General features: G+C 44.9%; 2 protein-coding genes across 4 annotated transcripts in view; both read left to right on the top strand.

Annotated features, from left to right (window-relative positions):
- Nucleotides 1-845: 845 nt before the first annotated feature.
- On the top strand, nt 846-8,259 carry c1qtnf9 (C1q and TNF related 9). 2 transcript variants are annotated; one of them, XM_042068640.1, is made up of 3 exons: nt 846-1,096; nt 6,379-6,441; nt 7,219-8,259. In XM_042068640.1, the coding sequence occupies exons 1-3, from the start codon at nt 910-912 to the stop codon at nt 7,992-7,994; spliced, it is 1,026 nt and encodes a 341-aa protein (XP_041924574.1). In that variant the 5' UTR covers nt 846-909; the 3' UTR covers nt 7,995-8,259. The 2 variants fall into 2 exon arrangements, with proteins under 2 accessions (XP_041924574.1, XP_041924575.1); XM_042068641.1 differs by lacking the exon at nt 846-1,096 and adding an exon at nt 6,068-6,104.
- The window catches only part of spata13 (spermatogenesis associated 13), a 30,079-nt gene continuing 17,329 nt past the window's right edge, over nt 6,379-19,128 (top strand). Inside the window, exons 1-2 of one of the 2 annotated variants that reach the window (XM_042068632.1) lie at nt 6,379-6,441; nt 16,623-18,281. In XM_042068632.1, the coding sequence (XP_041924566.1) occupies nt 6,412-6,441; nt 16,623-18,281 (1,689 nt within the window). In that variant the 5' untranslated portion in view covers nt 6,379-6,411. Of the gene's footprint in view, nt 6,442-8,771; nt 9,266-16,622; nt 18,282-19,128 lie in introns of those variants that run through there. The other variant, XM_042068633.1, reaches the window with a different exon arrangement.

Below are 19,128 nucleotides of genomic sequence, written 5' to 3' on the forward strand. Positions count from 1 at the left end.
TTTTCACTTGTTTCTCAAAAACTTATTTTAATGTTATATTATGACTTGTGTTTGTGTATACACTATAATATAACTATATATTATAGAAGTGTTGCTTGTTTAATGTAATTTATGTAACCCAGCATTTTAAAGGCACATTTCAATAGCACCATTTAACTACATGTGAACTATGACCGACAGGAGGCATTATCCAATAGGCTCGCTATGAATCGAGCAATGACATTCTGGTGGAAAAGGTTATCATTAATGGAACCGTTATTTATGAGGTCAAGCCATGAAGCAGCATAGCCCCATTGAGGTGGAAAATCAATTAGAATAAGCATGCATGAACTAGCACGCCACCACTTCTCCATCTGGAGAGGCTAGTAAGCAGTTGCTCTAATTGAACAGGGGTGACTATATGTCACTTGGTTTGGTTTATTGCTCTGGCATTACTCTGAACACCAATCTCACCAATTAATGATAAGATGCTTCTTGTTATATTGGATGGCATGTTGGTCTTTGAGCAGTTCAACATCTGTGTATCATCGGACAGCAACTCTAAGGCCCCCAAATCATCAGCCATCAAACAAGATTGTCATTATTCGGTTTTGGGGTTTCTTAAACAATGTGTCCTCTGTAGTCCAAGTTGATCATTAGCAACTTCAGTAGGACACAAAGAGCCTTATGTATCCCGAAAGTGGCTTTTAGTGGGTTATGTGACAAATCAGGGTGCAATGAGTGACTTGGAAGACTCTTCCCCGGCCAATGAGCAGCTGGCTCTTGAAAGCGATGAGACCAGATTTCTAAAGAAGTCCAGAATCTTCTTTTTCATTTTCAAGTTTTGGCCATCAGTGTTTTCCAGCCAGCTGTTTGGAGAGGGCATTCGGTTGCGTGCAGACACAGCGCAGAACTCCAGTCTGGACTACCATGTTTCTGAGGGGGTTGGCTTTGCTGCTCCTGCTCCTGCTGGAGGTCGGCAACGCAGATGAGCAGAAGGGGCAGAAGGAGGGCAGTTGCATGTATGGCCACCCAGGGATCCCTGGTGATCCGGGGCACAACGGTCTGCCAGGCAGGGATGGTAGAGATGGTGTAAAAGGTGACAAGGGTGAACGAGGTGAGACTTCCAGCGCTAGTACGACGGGAATGTTGGAAATTGAACGTTCTAAAGAATATCTGTGTTCACGGAATTCAACATGGAATTTCAGAACGTTGTGGAACAGAATCTTGTGTTAGAATGTTCAAAACGAATATTTAACCATGATTTAAAAGCAGAGATGGCAAAAGTACTCACTTCCCATACTCAAGTAGAAGTACAAATAATTGTGTTAAAAATACTCTGGTAAAAGTACTGATTTAATTTCTTTACTCAAGTAAAAGTAACAAAGTAGGCCTACAGGCTTGGAAATTTACTTAAAGTATAAAAGTAAAAGTAGTCTTGTGAATGACAAAAAAAGAATTTATGCAACGGTACCTGGACCACACAAATGTTACCAGAGTGCAAGAGTGCCAGTCTCTCTTTTTAAGTCTTCCCAAAACCTGTTGGGCCATTTCTAGGCTTTCCCCCCAACACTGCACTGCCTACTTCAGAGGGTGTTCTTTTGGCCTACCATCAAATGCTGGACATCTTTAGAAAGCTAAGATCCTGTAGTTTCTTAGGAAGCACCGGCACAGAGCTACAGAGCCTAGAATATTGTTTTTTCTTTCTGCCGGATAATAAGCATCTTGAATTGACCACATTTCAGCCCTCTAGGTCACTTGATATGATTTTACAAACACAACTGAGCCCTAACACCAGGTCTTGCGAAGCTGTGTGCAAAAGTTGATCAATGTAGAATGAAAAATAAGTACTTTAGATCATTATTTTGCCAAGGTATGCTCATGCGTTTTGTAATGCCCTATGGAAACTCCCCATAGGACTTTTGGTTACCCAAAATGCATACTGACAATAAAAGTATGCATTTCTGAGGTTTCTTGTAGACTATTTGGATTGTAGCCTACAGTATGTCAGGTTCTGATATAGAATGACAACACAAAATGGAATAATTACACCAAAGTCTCTATTTTTGCATTTTCTTTGTTGGCTTCATGGGTAGCCTATGTAAGCCCATGTAAGATGGACTATACATCTGTACAACTAATATTGGATAAAACAACATATTTAATTCCTATGGATTCCTGTAAATATTTCAAGACCAGGAATGTAGTGGTAAAATCAGAGGTGGGTAAACTATGAATTCTGTGATCACGGTAAGGTGGACTGCGCCATGCGGTATCATATTTTTAGAAAAGGCATTCAGAACATGTTTGATGATGGTGGAGGTTATTGTCCAATGTTTACAATACAAGTGGCATTAAGTGGTTCATAGAGTGTTGATGAGTGTACATATTGTTATTGTGGATAATACAGTGAGAATTTTAAATGTTAAAGGATAATTCCGGTGTGATTTTGACCTAAAGTGTGTTGAAACATGATAACGAGTGTGAATGTATGTCTCATAGCTCACCTCGGCTTGTCCCCTGCACTCAGAAATCTGGCGCTAGTTAGCCAATGCTACCAACACAGTCGTTGTGGTGCCTCGGGCATCGGCCTAGCCATGCAAATAAATCATTGTTTTACACCATTTACGAGGCTCAAAGTAGCTCCATACTTCATTGGTAGACTTCAGAGGGCCTTGCCATTTAAAACGAGACATAGAGAACTTTTGAAAAAGCACTGGTAGTTTATTTACAAGACGATTTATACAGACAGTACCTTAAGGAATTTTACCGTTAGACGCCATCTTGAATTTAGTCACGATAAGTCCAGCGATGAGTACTAACGAACAGGTATGATAAGGGATCAGATTCCAAAAATAATTCCGTGGAAATGCATGGATTCCAGTTGCTGCTACTGGAAGAAACGGGAATCCATGCATTTCCACTGAATTATTTTTGGAATCTGATCCCTTATCATACCTGTTCATTCTTACTTGTAGCTCTACATATCGTGACTAAATTCAAGATGGCTGCAAACGCTAAACTTTGTGAATATACTGTCTGCATAAATCGTCTTGTAAGTACTGTAAACTACCGGTGCTTTTTCAAAGTTCTCAATGTCTCGTTTTAAATGTCAGGGCCCTCGGAAGTCTACCAATGAAGTGTGGAAATACATTGAGCCTCGTAAATGGTGTAAAACAGTGATTTATTTGCATGGCTAGCCCGATGCCGAAGCACCACCACTGAAAAAGCTGTTGGTAGCATCGGCTAACTAGAGCCAGATTTCTGAGTGCAGGGGACAAGCGAGGTGAGCTATGAGACATACGTTCACACTCGGTATCATGTTTCAACACACTTTAGGTCAATATCACACCGGAATTCTCCTTTAACAATTGTATTGGTGAATAAACTCTTTTGAGAGGTGGATAAACTCTAATAAGAGATGGATAAACTAAGTTATTTCTGAAATTTCAGAAGTGGAAACTGCACTACACTGCAGCTAAAAGTTAGGGAAGCATCAAAGGCGAGAGGAGGGCATTTTTGACTCAATTTAATTGAGACATAGTACTACGTGCTAACGTTAACGTTACTTCCAAGGAGACTTTGTGCACATCCCAGGTGCTGAACAAAAAAAGGGTCAAGTTTTTTAGGAAAAAAGTTTGCACACTCCTTGGTATTCTTTTGTTGAGTTTATGAGAAAATAAACTCAACAAAAGAATACCAAGGAGTGTGCGAACTTTTTTCCTAAAAAACGTTAACGTTACTGCCATCAAGTTGTAATGACTTGCCGCAAATGAATGCCGCCCAAATCTGTCGAGTCTCTGGTAGTGGTGCGTCAAGTGCAACGTATATTCCCATCCGCTATTGATGACGCGAAAAATAATAACGGTAGGCTAACTCCACTGAAATTATTTGAAACCAAAGATTCTAGAACAGAGCAAGATAGATCAGTTACGTCATAGGCATGAAGTACGCTCTGAGCCCGACAGGGCGCCATTTTGGTAAGCTCAGCGCAACATTACATATACAGTTCCAATTCTATGAGCCCACCTGAACAGCTGTTTTTAACGTTGCCAGCTGTTTTTTTTTTTTTACTCGGTAATGAACTGCAAGAACTGACAATGTGAAAGGCCTGATTTATCTTTTTCCAAGCTTACACTGAATAAGGAGAGGTAAATAGGCCTATTATTTAGACAGAAGTAGCTATTGCACTGGTAAATAGATCACATAAATTCCCATTGAGAGACTGTATAGCCTACTGATAAGCTAGCTAGCAGGCAAACTAACTTAGCTAACGTTATATTATCACCATTGTTTTTTTTCTACCTGTAGGCTATACGTTAACCCTTTGTTCACGGCCTGCTTAAACACAGCGCATAGGCATAGCCTAGGCTATTATTATCAATCACTAATAAGGTCAAGATTTCACTCAAGCGTCTGGTGTAACTTAAATAAATGCAAATAGTTGGCCTAGGCTAAACACAACCGTGCTTGACACTAATTATTATCGTTTCCATGCAGTCAAAAACTCCCAAATTGTCCTGCTTGCCTATGTGAAATGCATATGACCACAGAAGTTCGTTTTCAAAAATCATTAGCCTATATACAGGCTGGAGCCAAATTAAAACATGTCTTTGTAAATGGCTTTGTAAATTAGGCTACGTTTAATTAAAAAGTGTTTCTTGCGTGCGTTCATTCTCTCATTCCCTCTCTAAAATGTTCCTGTTCTAGGCTGGCCAAGTGCATGAACCCAGCATCGGTGCGCGCGTCACATGAAACACAATTGAGACAATAGATTGACCATATTGTACAACTGCAACGCCTTATCATAGGCATGTTATATTCATGACATGAAAAGTGGAACTTATAGAACGAAAATGAGAAATTGCGCAGTCGGCTAAACGTTTTAAACTTGCGCAAAACTGATGAACCCAGTATCGGCCATTGACCATTGGACAATCCTACCACAAAACCTTTCCATAGGCATGGAACGTTTATGACATAAAAAGTGGAATATGAACGCATTTCATCACACCTGACAAATAAACAGGGCTGTGGCCGCGATTTGACTGATTTATTGAGCTCTCAGCGCAGTGCTGACTTGCGCGTCTTTGATGAGCGTATACGAAGGAAAGCCCTCTAATCGGACGGGCAAGACTGACAAGGAGGCCAGCCCGTGGCTACGCGTAGCCTATGTCAAACAGGTGCTTTCTCTTCGACCTCCACAAATTAAGCTACAGTTAATTCCGTAGTCGTTTGAATAAGTTTGCGATTGACAACGCGACTGACAACGTTGTGATAAATAGGCATTCTAACTTTTGCAAAGTCAACTTGAATGCATCAATTTTGAACAAAGTTGTGTAGGCTACACCGCGCCAGTTGTAGTCTGCATGAAGTTCTTGCACAAGCCACCGTTTTGATTTCCGTAGGGGAGATGCGGGCTGAACCCGCTTGAGGGAGAGAGGTGCAGGGAGAGAATGGGTGCTCTACACAACGCACATCTCTATGAAATAATGTAGCCTAGACTAATCCATATTTTAAATATTTTAAAAACAATCATGGAAACAATGTCAATAGGCGAGACAGATATTGTGAGTAGGCCTAATGCAGGAATGGACGTTACAGTTATTTAGTAACTATAACGAATTACTGAAATTTAAATTGTAATGTGTTACCTTTAGACTACTTCGTTTCCCAATAAAGTAACGAAATTACAGTAACACGTTACCCCCAACACTGGCCTATTGAACTTTGGTGGATGATGGACAGATGTCAGTGCCCTAGCCTAATTTACCCTCGGAAATAATTCGACATTGTCTTTATACAATATATTTAACTGGTCTAGACATGGTGTGGTCTATTGGATTTCACGTAATTTCAACATACAGCTTTACAGAATAAATATTGTTAACATGTTAGGATCAGCGCCATAGGATTCCCACGATAGCCAGCGTCTGTGACGACACCTGAGCTTACCAAAATGGCGCCCATAGAGTCATAGAACGTACTTCAACATATCCAACGTATTCTCCTGCCAGTAATCTATCTTGCTCTGTTCTAGAATCTTTGTTTGAAACTAAAGTAACGAGCCAGTTTTCTAAAATGTAGGCCTAAGGAGTAGAAAGTACCGATATTCATGTTAAAATGTAAGAAGTAAAAGTAAAAAGTCGCCTCAAAAATAAATAGTAAAGTAAAAATATCTAAAAAATCTACTTGAGTAGGCATACAGTAACGAAGTATTTGTACTTTGTTACTTCCCATCTCTGTTTAAAAGATACAACACACTCTATTTGATGACACTTTGCTTTCTGGACAATTTGTGTGTACCCTTGAAGGTAGATAGGTGTATTGTGTTGTGTGGGAATGCCCCTAAGCACATTCTGCCTATCTTACATTTGAATGTCTTTGTGGAATCTCTAGGTGACCTTGGTCTTCGTGGTGCAGCAGGGTTAGATGGACCGAGAGGAGACAAAGGAGAACTTGGTAAACCTGTTTGCTCTTTAACTATCAGATTACCCAGTACAATTTGTCTTGTGTTTAACGTCCCCACATTGGCCATTGGCTAATTGCATCAGAAGCAAATACCATTTGATGTCTGAGCTGCATAGGCATCCTTTCAGCTGTGACTCAGAGTCGTAAAAGAGGTTATCAGTATGAGATAATATAGGTCTTTGGCAGTACATTAAAATAGTGTTTGTAAAGGGAAGCACTAAATGCATTGCACCACCTCCTTCATCGAGTTTTATCTTACGACCTCAGGAGATGGAACCCACCTACTTAAGAGGCTAAAAACTGTGGTTGCTTCGTTACGGGTTTGGAATTTAACATATAGCACAGTCCTCTATATCTGTTGCACTCTCCAGTATTCCCTTTCTCAAACATACACACACCCACAACCACAAACATTGTGCCCCCCCCCCCCCCCCACACACACACACACACTCTCTCTGTGGATTTTTGATGTAACCTGTAATGGTCCAGCTCAAATAGTTTTTTTTAAAAACAAACTGCAGGGTATAGGGTGCACCACTAAAGAGGCTTACGGTTATGGCCACTGATTTACATGCAATTGCTCTCTTAACCAACTTTCCTCCATTACATAAGATGATAGGCACAACTAGGAGGTGCAATCACTGTAATAGGTTTATCTTTGGTGCTGTAAGTCGTTTTGTAAGTCTCTTTGTGAGACTTGTGAAAGCACCTGTTAATTGGTATAATGCAGTAATTCACTCTAATTGTGTAAATATCGGGCATTGGCAGGACCTCCGGGGACGGCGGGGGCAAAAGGCAGACGCGGCGAGAACGGAGAGAGGGGGTCCCCAGGGAAGATGGGCCCCCAAGGTGTTCAGGGGCCCGTGGGAGTCAAAGGTCAGAAAGGGGAGCTTGGACTTCCTGGTCCACAGGGGATCAAGGGGGAAGTCGGACCTGAGGGCCCTCCAGGGGAGAAAGGAGCCCTGGGATACCAAGGGGAGAAAGGGTTCATGGGACCAGTGGGCTCACCTGGGCGACCGGGCCCCAAAGGGGAGATTGGACCCGCTGGGCACAAAGGCAGTATCGGTTACCGTGGCGAGAGGGGTCCACGGGGCGAGAAGGGAGACACGGGCGATGCGGGGCCCATGCCTGACATTCCCAAAAGTGCCTTCTCCGCAGGCCTGACGGAAAGTACCAAACTGCCGGCCTCGAATGCACCTATCCGCTTCGACAGGATCATCTACAACAAGCAGAGCCACTACGACCCTCAGAGTGGCCGTTTCACGTGCGCCTTTAGCGGGGCTTACTACTTCACCTACCACATCACTGTATTCTCCCGCAATGTCAAGGTGGCACTGATGAAGAACGGACAGAGAATTATCCACACCATGGACAACTACCAGAGCAGTGAAGACCAGGCGGCTGGAGGGACAGTGCTCCACCTAGAGGCTGGTGATAAAGTGTGGCTGCAAGTCATAGGAGGAGCGCACTTCAATGGACTCTATGCCGATGAAGATGATGATACCATCTTCTCTGGGTTTCTTATATTTCCTGATGGTGAATGATAATGTAGGCTAATGGCTTGTATTGAACATACAAAGAGAGAAAGAAAAAAAAAACAAATACCAGCAAATGAAAAAAAGAATAAAAGAATAAAAAAGAAAAATGTAGGATAGTTATCAACTATATTAATTTACACTCTTCCTCAGGGAAAATAAAGATAAATTGATAGACTGTTTCAGCAAAGTGTTACTCTTTGTAGGCTACATTAATTGGGGCCTGTTGCCACTATGTATAACCTTTTCTTTTTTCAAAATGTGCATGAGTTGACAGCCTATTTTTACTAATAAAATTATAATACAATAAAAAAAAATACACTCAGTTAATTTGTATTCTGTAGCCTATACTTTATGTAGACCCACACTGTATCTCACTGTCACCAGGCTTATTGCATTTTATAGCTTTTATGCTTAGGGCTCAACATTCCTGACATTTGCGAGGATATTTGTCATCAGAGCTAAATGTCGAGAGGTACTTGTTATCCCAATTTGTTCTTTATGTTTTTCTAGTGCCCACACACCCAGAGCGTGATGGCAGCAAGACACAGTCGATAGAGTGACGTATTACCAAATATAACCATATGAACTGGGGTGATGTTCTGATTTACTCATTTCCCCAAGTCAATTTGTAGGTAGGGAGTAGGCGTGTGGTCATGTTGATGGAGTTTGGTAGCCTAGGCTAGAGATGGTCGAGGGTGGGGGTACTCAGACCACATACCCATCTAGTCTTGACTCCGCCCCGACACAATCACAACTGCAACAAGTGCACGGATGCTGGCCAATAGCGTACTTCGATCAGCCTTGAGATGGCTTGCTCACCACCCACACTTCAGTATCAACGAACTTTTGAGTTTTCTTGTCGGAACTGCTGGTCAAGTAGAGACCTTTGATGTTTGTTTGACATACTTGCGGCTTTCCCTGACATATCGGTTTTTGTTTTGATTACATCGCTAATTTTGAGAACATTCAGCAGGCTATTTTTTTGGCGATTAATTTGAGGAACTTTCTCCTCGACGATTCTATGGCGATTGTAGAATGCAGCGCTCAGTAAAGCCGAAGTCAGCTCAAAATCTTAAGATATTGCGTTAGCATTCGCTCGATTAAGTTAACTATTCCCGATGTGTTTACATGGAGGAATATAATAGATGCGAATGCATGGACCTTTGGACTTAACCCCAACTTGTTAGCCTGAGAGTCGATGGCTACCGAGCAAGAAGACTCAGCTGGGCTAGTGTGAAACATCGGACCAAGTCACGCTAGCAAGGAGCATGAGAAAGGTAAAGACAACAATAAATCAACAGTTTAATGGCCTGTAAACAACAAATATGTAGATAACATTGTTTAGCAGTGGAGTTTTATAGTCTCATTAAAGTGTATGGATGGATTATTTGTTTGAATGGAAGGTTGCGTATGGCATTTTCAGTGTGGCACTAAACGTTATCTCCCAAAGTTGTAATAAGTTTATTTCTCACCGTTGCGTTTCCTTACAATGAGTGGAGGAGCTTTGTTGAGGAGGGTCATTGTGTGTGTGTGTGTGTGTGCGCGTAACTACCCACTGGTTGTTATAGTGATGGGTTGGAGGCGGGGGGTGCCTGCCCAACGGTACTAGGGGAGTTTGAAGAAGGGGGTGGGGGCTGCATCGGTCACAAAAGAGGTTTATTGGGAGACCAAGTTAATTAAATGCACAAATAAATAAGAAGGCGACTTTCCTTTCCCCGTCACATAACCTAAGCAAGCCAGCATAATCTCCTTCACTTTCTTGCTAGTGCCATGGAATGCTGAATGAGATTTCATTTCGGGCGAATTAATTCCAAAGCTTATTGGTAGTAGCACTACGCACCAGACAAGAAACAATGACCTACCTTTCAGGTTTTCTTCTTTTATAGGCCTACTCACTATGGTCTCATAGGCTGATTGATATTGTTCTTTTCGTTTGAGCATGCACCGACAAGCAACAACTGAACGCGTTGGGAAAGCTCTTTGCTGATAGTGTCTGGGATAGATCGGCATAGCTCCTTTATCTACAAGCTAAAGCAGAAGTGAAGGGAAGGTTTGGCATGTCATGCATGTTATCATGTATACTGAGCCCAGGACACTCAGTGTGGTTTTGTTGATTGAGCGTTTATAGTCCTACTATATAGACCTATGGAGACGTTTATTGCTGTACCAACATTTTATCTCTCAATGAAAGAGTTCAGCAAGTAGCCTACTCATATTTATTACAAAGTCATAGGGAATAGATTTGGCCAAGTCAAAGTAGGCCAATAAGTTCAGTGTTTCACAACTGAAAGATACCACATAGCCCACATCCACTGCGGTTTCACTTTTTACCCCTCGTTTATCATAGCCTTCCCATTTATCACTTCAAAACAAGGCCTGGAACATCTGCAGTGCTTCCACCTAAGTCACATGAAGTCAGTCACAGATCCTATTGCGTGCCATTGTGTGCCATTGTGTCGTACGTCATCTGCACATGGCCTGAACAGCAGCAAGCTGTTGTTCATTGAGGGCACATAGCCTGTTGCAGCCTGCTGTCTGACACATCCCGTACCATGGCATCTCTCTGTGGAACAGTGAGATCTCTGTCAGATGTTGCTCGCCCGTAGCCACCATACACCATGTCCCGCTCAGGCAGCCTGACTTTTAAAAAAAAATATATATATATTATTATTATTATTATTATTATTATTATTATTATTATTATTTAACTGGAGAGGGGTGGGATGGGGTTTGTTTGTAAGTTTAGCTAGTTGACAATGCACAAAATACACTTATTGTACCAACACCACACAAAGATGTAGAAAGATGTAGAAGATAGAGAGAATGTCATGGTAAGAGAGAGGAAGAGTGGGCTCACTGGAAACAGCTAGTAGCAAGGAGAGAGAGGTAACGAGAGATCAAACAGCTCAACACAAAAAGCAGCCGAGGAGAGGAGAGGGTGGTGGAGGTGAGCGAATAAAAAAAAAGGGGGAAAGAGAGGGACCAAGAGAGGGGAAAATAGAGGTATGGAGAGAGGGGGAGGAGGGGGAGGAGAGGGACGGTGAGACTGAAAAGAAGGGGGTGCGTGGGGGGGTTGAAGTAATGAATGAGTGAGAAAAACACCCTCCTTTCCTCTCCTACTCTCTACCTGTCTTCCCACGCTCAAGACTAGGCGGGGCCTCCGAAAATGCATCCACTTCCTTTTTCCCCCTTGACAAAAGGGTAACTGGGTCACCCTGCAACGCAACGCTCATGTATCAATAACCTCACACAGCCAGCCGGAATAAATTGTACAATTCAGCAATATGTCTCTGTGCTCCTGTGAGTCAGCCTGACACGTGCCCTGAGGTGCTTGCTGGGTGTGTACTGTGTATTTGGCCAGGCCGCACCGCACACTCACAGTAGCTCAAAAGACAGTCAGAGGGAGTCAGTCAGCCTTGGAGCCAGCAGGTTGGCTTACTCTGCTCCAGGCTCACCCACTCTCAGTCAGTATATATCCTCTTAATGTATCAAACAGCGTGAGACTACTGCTGTTGGGATGCCTCGTGGAGGGAGAAAATGCCTAGTAACTTTATTCATTTTTTCTTTTCATGGAGAAAAAGAATGCCTAGTAACTTTATTAATCTTTTCTTTTCATGGAGAATAAGAATGCCTAATAACTTTATTAATCATAACGTCCTCCTCCACTGGACCATTGCTCTCACAGGCACAGAGAGGTTTATGTTCTCCTCACAGGTTCACTTTCTTTCAGAATGTCCTCTTAATACCCCAAACTATGCCAGGAATATAATTTCCCCTCACTGGAAAAAGTGTATTAACTTTAATACATTAAATTCATAATGTATTATGCCTCCAGTACCGCTGTCACAATCAGAGGGAAGCTTCATTTTATTTGCCGTAACCTCCTTAATTGAGGCACTGCATATCAGTGTCTTTGGTGACAGTGCACACAGATTTAACCATTGAGGCACAGACTGGTAAAGCCCCCTTAATCTGATTAGGAATGAGAGAGAGGAGAGGGGTGAGAGAGGAGGCAGAGAGTGTTTTGCCTGCGCTCTCGCAGCGTGTGGAGAAGACGGACGCAAGGGCTCTTGGCCAGTGGCAGGGCAGAGAGTCAGCCATGCGGGTGTCTTTTAATGTGTCCACGGAGAAACTCTGCTTCGGAGGGGGAAACGCACAGGGTGGTGGTGGGCCGCCAAGTCTTTTGAGTCGTCCCGGAAACACCACGGCAAGTTCTGTTTGTTCTCTTGTTCTCTTTCTGTCCCACAAGGATTCATCCTATTTTTTCTCTCTCTCTCTCTCTCTCTCTCTCTCTCTCTCTCTCTCTCTCTCTCTTTTATCTTTATATCTCTCTTATCTTTATCTCTCTTTTTCCTCTGCCTTCTCTTGTTCTTTTTTTGCTGTAATTTTTTGTGTGCATCTAATTTCCTCTTTTGTTACTCTTTGTTTATGTGCCTCTCCCTCTTCTCTGTCTTCCTCTCACTACCACCCTGTCTGGAAGGAAGGGAGTGCTTATCACAGCATATTTGGGATATTAAGCTCTGGACTTCAGAATTTGACATGTTGTTGTGGCCTTTATCACAGCCAGGCTCTTGAACAGAGTAGACAATATATTGCACTATAGATAGATAGCTTTGTCTGTGCACACATAGAAAAGAATGGGACTACTTTATCAGGCAGGCAGGACTTGCTCATCTTGATAGGTACAGGAACAGGTTTGGTATGTGTGCAAGGTTATTTCCAGTGCCAGACAATGGAAAAAAATGTTTGCACTAAGCCGAAGGAATTTTTTTAAATTTTTTACTAGCTCAGGAGAACCATTGGCCAATTAGTTGAGATTAAATTTAGGTGAATTGTTGGAGACTGTCCTGAGTCTCATCAGTGAAACATCCAGTCTGTAAATCCAATCCAGCACGCTTTTTGTCAGATACGGCTGATGGCTCCTCATGTGTTTTCTTTGTCCATTCTGTGCGTTAAATACAAATGAAAACGCCAATGTTCTCACACAGTTCACATGCTCTAAATGAGAAGCAAACACAGTGGCTCGGACTGAGCAGCAAGCACCTTCAGCCAATCAATACGTTGTTCTCAGGAGCACAGAACGGGGTGGGATGAGTGATTTTAATTGGCTGTTTTTCTCAAATATCAACAACTTTTCGCCAGAATGGAGGACTCTACCTTGACATCAGTGAGTTCAGGCGGGGAAGTGTGTTTGGGCTGACACGGTCCAGGTCAACAGGCCGCTCCCATCCCGTCCTGTGGTGCTGTAATGAGCGCTGGTTAGAGAGTTCAGAGGCCATGTCATGTTTATAACTCTTATGTAAGAGGTAGACTCCTCAGGCCTCAGCCCTCCACCATGGAATGCTGAGAGGATGTCTCCCTCTTTCTGTGTGTGTGTGCGCGTGTGTGTGTGTGTGTGTGTGTGTGTGTGTGTGTGTGTGTTAATTGTGAGACACTCCTCCATCCCATATCCATTTTGGAATGCTGAGCTTTAGTGGAGGACTTCCTGTGTGTGTGTGTGTGTGTGTGTGTGTGTGTCTGTGTGTCAGTGTTGGAATCCAAGGGGTGAAAGCAGGAGCCTTGCTCTGTGATGAATATGTTAATGTATGCATTCTGTTGTGTGTTTGGGTGTGTATGTGCAGTTGTGTGTGGGTGTGTGCTCACTGCCTGGTGGTTTAGAGTCGTGTGTGTCTGTCAGGATCATGTCAGGATCAGTGTTTGGAAAGTATACTCTGTTACCATGGTCCATGCGTATGGTTGAGTGACTGTTTACATGTTTGTGATGTCCTTGCATGTTTCTATTGGCTGTTGCCATGTTTTATGTTTATGGATGTGTACACACAGTAACTGTGTGTGTTTGTCATTTAGCCAGTTGTGTAGGCCTATTTATTCTGTTGCCTTATGTGTTTGTGTTTGTGTACATGTGTGTGTATGTATTTGTGATGTGTGTGTGTGTGGCGCTGGTCGTCCTTGCGAGGGGAGTTTAATCTGAGCCAGGCTCCAGCTGGCAGCCTTGTGGGGGGCTCTTCCAGTCTCTGAGCTCTTAATTAACTCCGCTTTGGAGTTTATCAGGCAAGGGTGGGGACGCTAGAGAGAGAGAAGGAAAAGGATAGAAGGAGGGGGCTAGAGGAGAGGAAAGAAGGAGGTGTGGAGGTCCTCTGGGAGCTGAGACAAACCTGGAGGGCGTAATGAGTCTCTGGAGCGTGAGAGTAGGCAACCAAAGGAGCTCATAAGAGCAGGACAAAATATGCTTAGCTTAGCTTAGTTTAGCTTAACTTAGCGTAGCATAGCCTAGCAACCGTGACCTACTGTACAACCCCCGAGACTGGGGAACAGGCTAATACTTTTTAGTGTTTACTGTCTGTCTAGCTGATGGAAGCCATGTGCTGGTGGATTAAGTAGAGATTGAGAGTGAGTGAGCGAGTGAATGAATGAGTGTGAGGGAGGGAGGGAGGGAATGAGTGCATGCTCGCAGTAGTCCGAGCAAACTGAAAAGACTTGTCGAGTCACACAGAGTGGAATTTGAACGTGACCATAAAGGAAGTCATTGAATGAATAAGAAGCAAGAGTGAAATGTAACCGTGTCAAGGTCACCTGCAGCAGTGAAAAAAGCTCAAGGGTTAGACTGAGGTGAAGACCGGAAAACTGCCGCCTTGAGGTTAGCTCTTAGAGTACACAGTAGAGTCCTACAGCCACAGACATGACATCAGGTTAGTGGTGTCTCATTTCTTTAATTGAGGCCAAAGGGGCATAGAGGCTGTATTAAAGCACGTTGCTCCCGGCGGTAAACCCAAAGGCAGGTCAGTCAGCCCTCATCCCTGTGTCTGCCCTGGGTGGACGGCTGGCCGGGATATATCTGGGGGAAAAACGAGGCAATTTGTTGCATTAATCACAATGGATTAGTGAGTCTGATTGCTTAGTCATGCTAAAAGCATAAAGCCCTTCATCTAAGCCACCCTGGTGCCAACCGACGACGTCTTCCACCCCCCTGGAGAGCAAGGGGCCCAGTTTCCCACCACTGAACAATGTACTGCACTTAAGAGATGTAGTGTACACATACACATGCTGACAGACACACACACACACACACACACACGCTGACGCACACACACACATGCTGACGCACACACACACACGCTGACACATATACACACACATACACATGCTGAGACACACACACACACACACACATACACATGCTCACACACACACACACATACACATGCTGACGCGCACAAAGACACACACACATACACACATACACACACCCCACTTTGATACAGTCTCACTCTCCCTGAAACTATGACACACATACTCTTAAGAATATGTTGTAGACTGATATACATGCGTACACACACCGAAATGCCCTTAATCTTTCTGACACAGGTAAACATTCACAAAGACCCAGTATTTGCACAAACTCCCACATTATGCTCCCAGTCTTACAGGGTCCCTGGAAATCCAAAATATGTACACAGGCGCTCTCTCACAGATTCGATAGATGGGAAATTCAAGGGTCTCAGTAGCATACAGACATCACACACAACATGCACTTACAGCAGAAATGGTAAACATAAGTATAAGTATAAACATATAACTAAACTCCACTGTACAATACAGACAGTACAAGATAAGAAAGATAAGAAAACTAACAAAACTAAATACTAAATACACTATATAAATTAAATTAAGAAAGTCCAATGTGCTTGAGGGTGATCAAGCATAAGACGCTTGTAGTGACAGGGCCGGGACTGGTAAGGTGCTAAAGGGAGTGAGTCATGGTGAAGGTGCAAAAAGTAGTCCAACCATAGTCCTTTAGTTATGTGTGCATGGCAAGGTGCTCAAGAGAGTGAGTGTCATAGTGAAGGTGCAAAAAGTAGTCCAACAGTGCAATAATAAGGTCTAGAGACCAGCATAAATAATATGGACAAATAGGAGAGTAAAGTATAATGTAGACAAGGTAGAGTAAACAACTATTTCAGTGCAAGAACAGGTTGAGGTAATAGGGTTATAGCCATTCATTCATTCAGTATTGTAGCAGAAGCCTAACCGCAGCCATTGATCATGTGTGCTAATATAGCATGAAAAACAGTGTAGCAGTAAAACAGTAGTGAAAAACATTAGGCTGTGTACATTAGTAAAACAGTAGTAAAGCAGTGGTGGGCAGTCAGTACTTAAATATGGAGAGGGTGGAGAGGCAGACAGACTAAGCAGAGAAGTCTATCTCTCCTCTTCCCTTTAGTGAGGCATTTGGATTCACATGCCAAAGAGAGGCGGGTCTATACCCGGAAAAGGGCACCACTTCTGAAAGATTTCCCACCAAATGTAAACACACTCCCGTGACCGGGATTGGGTGGAGAGCAGCTTTCAACGTCCGGGGGAACTTGAGGAATTCCAGGCCACTCTGCAGAAGACTTCCAGAGCCCCTCAGACATCAGTTTGGGTGGGAGGGGGAACGGACGCGTTCCACACGGCACGTCTCCCTGCTGATCTGGCCGCTGCGTGCTGATATACGGGCCGCCATCCCAAGTGTAAATTTATGATGTGCGGGGTGAAATGTTTATAGCCGGCTGACGTTGGCCCTAGATAAGGCCGGCTCTTAAGACTTACCGCGCTTAACGTCTCTTCTTATTCCTGCTTCTGCTTGTTTCTCAGGCGGCTCAGGTGCATGGTGCCTCATCTACACTGGAGGACCCTCTGCAGTGCCCTCATCAGGCCCTGCAGGGAGAGACGCCAGGACGTGCCCCGCAACCTCTGGATGACCTTTGCCCTTTCCAGGAAGTGAATCACCGGACTGGCTCAGGTTGCGTGGCTCAGGTGCGGCCCGTGAGGTCAGAGCCGCGCGGCGAGGAGAGCCGGTTAAACGGACTCAACAGCCAGGCCTGGTGCAGTCCTGTGATTGGTCCGCCGGAGGCCAAGCCTTGCCCCTCCAGAATTATGCGTATTTTTTCCAATCAGAAGCGTTGTGGGGACGCTGCTTCGGAGAGGACTTCAAACCTCGGCTCTGCCATGAACCCCCAGACCTGGTCAAACCTCTCAGGTCTGAAGGTCATGGGGTCGTTCAAGAAACTGCGCTCTTCTGTGTTCCAAGGCATCCAGAGCCGAGGCAACGCCACAACAGCCAATCAGGACACAGATTATACCAATGAGGACACAGGGTGCGTTGACCTATCCAATGGACAGCAACCTCAGCAGATGTGTAGAGAGGGTTGCCAGAGTAACGGAGTGTGTGGGGGGGAATCGATCTTCGGAATCTGTTCTGGTGTCCCGGACGATAATGAGGATGAGGATGAAAATGATGATGAATTCCAGAGGAACAGCCACTTCTCTCGCAGCATTCGTCGAGCCTACGGAGCCGGGAGGATCACTCTGCTGGACACGGGGCGCCACGCCCGGCCTGACGCTCCCCCGAAGTCGCCCAAAGCGTCCGCTCCCTGTCCCTCTCCCTCTCGCCGGCCCCGTCCCGTGAGCACGGTGTTCGCCGGCTCCGAGGTGCACCCTGCGGGCGAAGCGAACGGCGGGGCACTGAGCCGGCTGAGCAAGAGCGCCGAGAACCTGCACGTGTTCAAGGCCCCCTTCAAACGCAAGACCGCCTCGGCACACCTTGCCCACCCCCGCCCACAACGGAACCTAGAACAGGACCTAGAACCCCAACCAGAACTGGGCTCTCCTGAGCGGGGCTGGACTTCCAACATCAAGCGGACCAACAGCGCGTCATCGATGGACGGTGGCGGTGACAGACGCAGCTCGGGCCGCTGGCGTAGCCCCAGCAGGACGCGGGCCCAGATGCAGCGGCTGGTGGGGAGCCTGACGGACCTGACGTCCAGACAACGTCCCAGCAGCCCCCTGTCGCCCCAGCAGGGTCCGCCCTTGTCGCCCCTCAGCCGGATCCACGACGACTACTCCCGCCGCACGCCCTGCGTGCCTCCCTCGGACCGCCAGCGCCGGCCGTCGCCTGCCCGCGGCAGAGCCCCGTCCGAGAGGGAGGCCGCTGGTCAGCGAGTCACTGCTGCCGTCGTGGTGGAACACACGCCCTCCATACACCCTGTTCCTCTTGGCTCGTCGGACCTGACGGGGCTCACTCGCACAGACGACACGAGTGTAGAGCTTCACAGCTCAGCCTTGCAGCTGGCCAATCAGTCTTTGGCACCACTGACGTCCTCTCCTCTGTCGGGTGCCCGCAGTCCCAGTAATGCACCTGCAGGGAATTCTGGGCCAGTGGAGGACCGGAGACCTGGGACAGTTTCACCTCTGCTGCCTTGCCTACAGTCTTCAGAAGATAAAGCAGAGGACCACTTACAAGGCCAGCTAAAGGTGAGCCACTACTAGACCTATACCTACTAGGCCAATTGCTACTACCTCTTCTTCTGCTAGACACATCGGGCTGGTTTTCCATACATGGATTGAGCCTAGTCCTAGACTAAAAGCTTTTTCTCAGTGGAGATTTTTTGTCCAGTATGTATAAGATATTTCTGGTTATCAGTATGTTTTTGTATTCTTGACTTCTTAAATTGGTGGTGTTAGCAGCTTGCTTTTCCTGCTTAGGTAAGGGAGGTAACTTGCTAAATCATAGTGGGAACGTTGCCAGTTTTTCGAAAAACATCCCTCAAAGACTGGTTAATCAACTAAATATTTTGGTTTGAGTTGCCTTGATAGGTGACTTTAGGGCCTGTGATACCGCCTACTGTACGTAGCCCTGAATTTTGACAGGCATATCCGCAAAGTAATTTGTGGGATTTCTGACACAAGCAAGTCACAAATCACCCAGGGCAGATAGATGGAGTATCAAAATAATATATGGACTTCATATTGTATGCTCCATGATTCCAAAGTAGAGTTATTGAAGATGATGGCCTCATTTGTAGACCCAAACTGTTGGTGCCATCCAACACATGGATCATATGACAAGCCTGTAGTAGATTGTGCAAAGATCCTGTACTAGAGTGTACGGTTGAAAAAGAAGAAGCAACGATAACGGACACATGCTGTTACTTCCCCTCGATTGCGAATGTATGGACATTGATCAGCTGATGCGATTGTGGTGTCATTGATCTTGCGTGGGTAATGTCCTCCTGGTTTTGACATTTACAATGCGATCAATAATTATGTCAGGTCTTTTGAGCTCTCCCCGATAACACAGGTGTTCTTGCCAGCCACACCT

This window comes from Alosa sapidissima, chromosome 17, assembly GCF_018492685.1.
Source record: "Alosa sapidissima isolate fAloSap1 chromosome 17, fAloSap1.pri, whole genome shotgun sequence".
In the NCBI taxonomy this organism is placed as follows: domain Eukaryota; kingdom Metazoa; phylum Chordata; class Actinopteri; order Clupeiformes; family Clupeidae; genus Alosa; species Alosa sapidissima.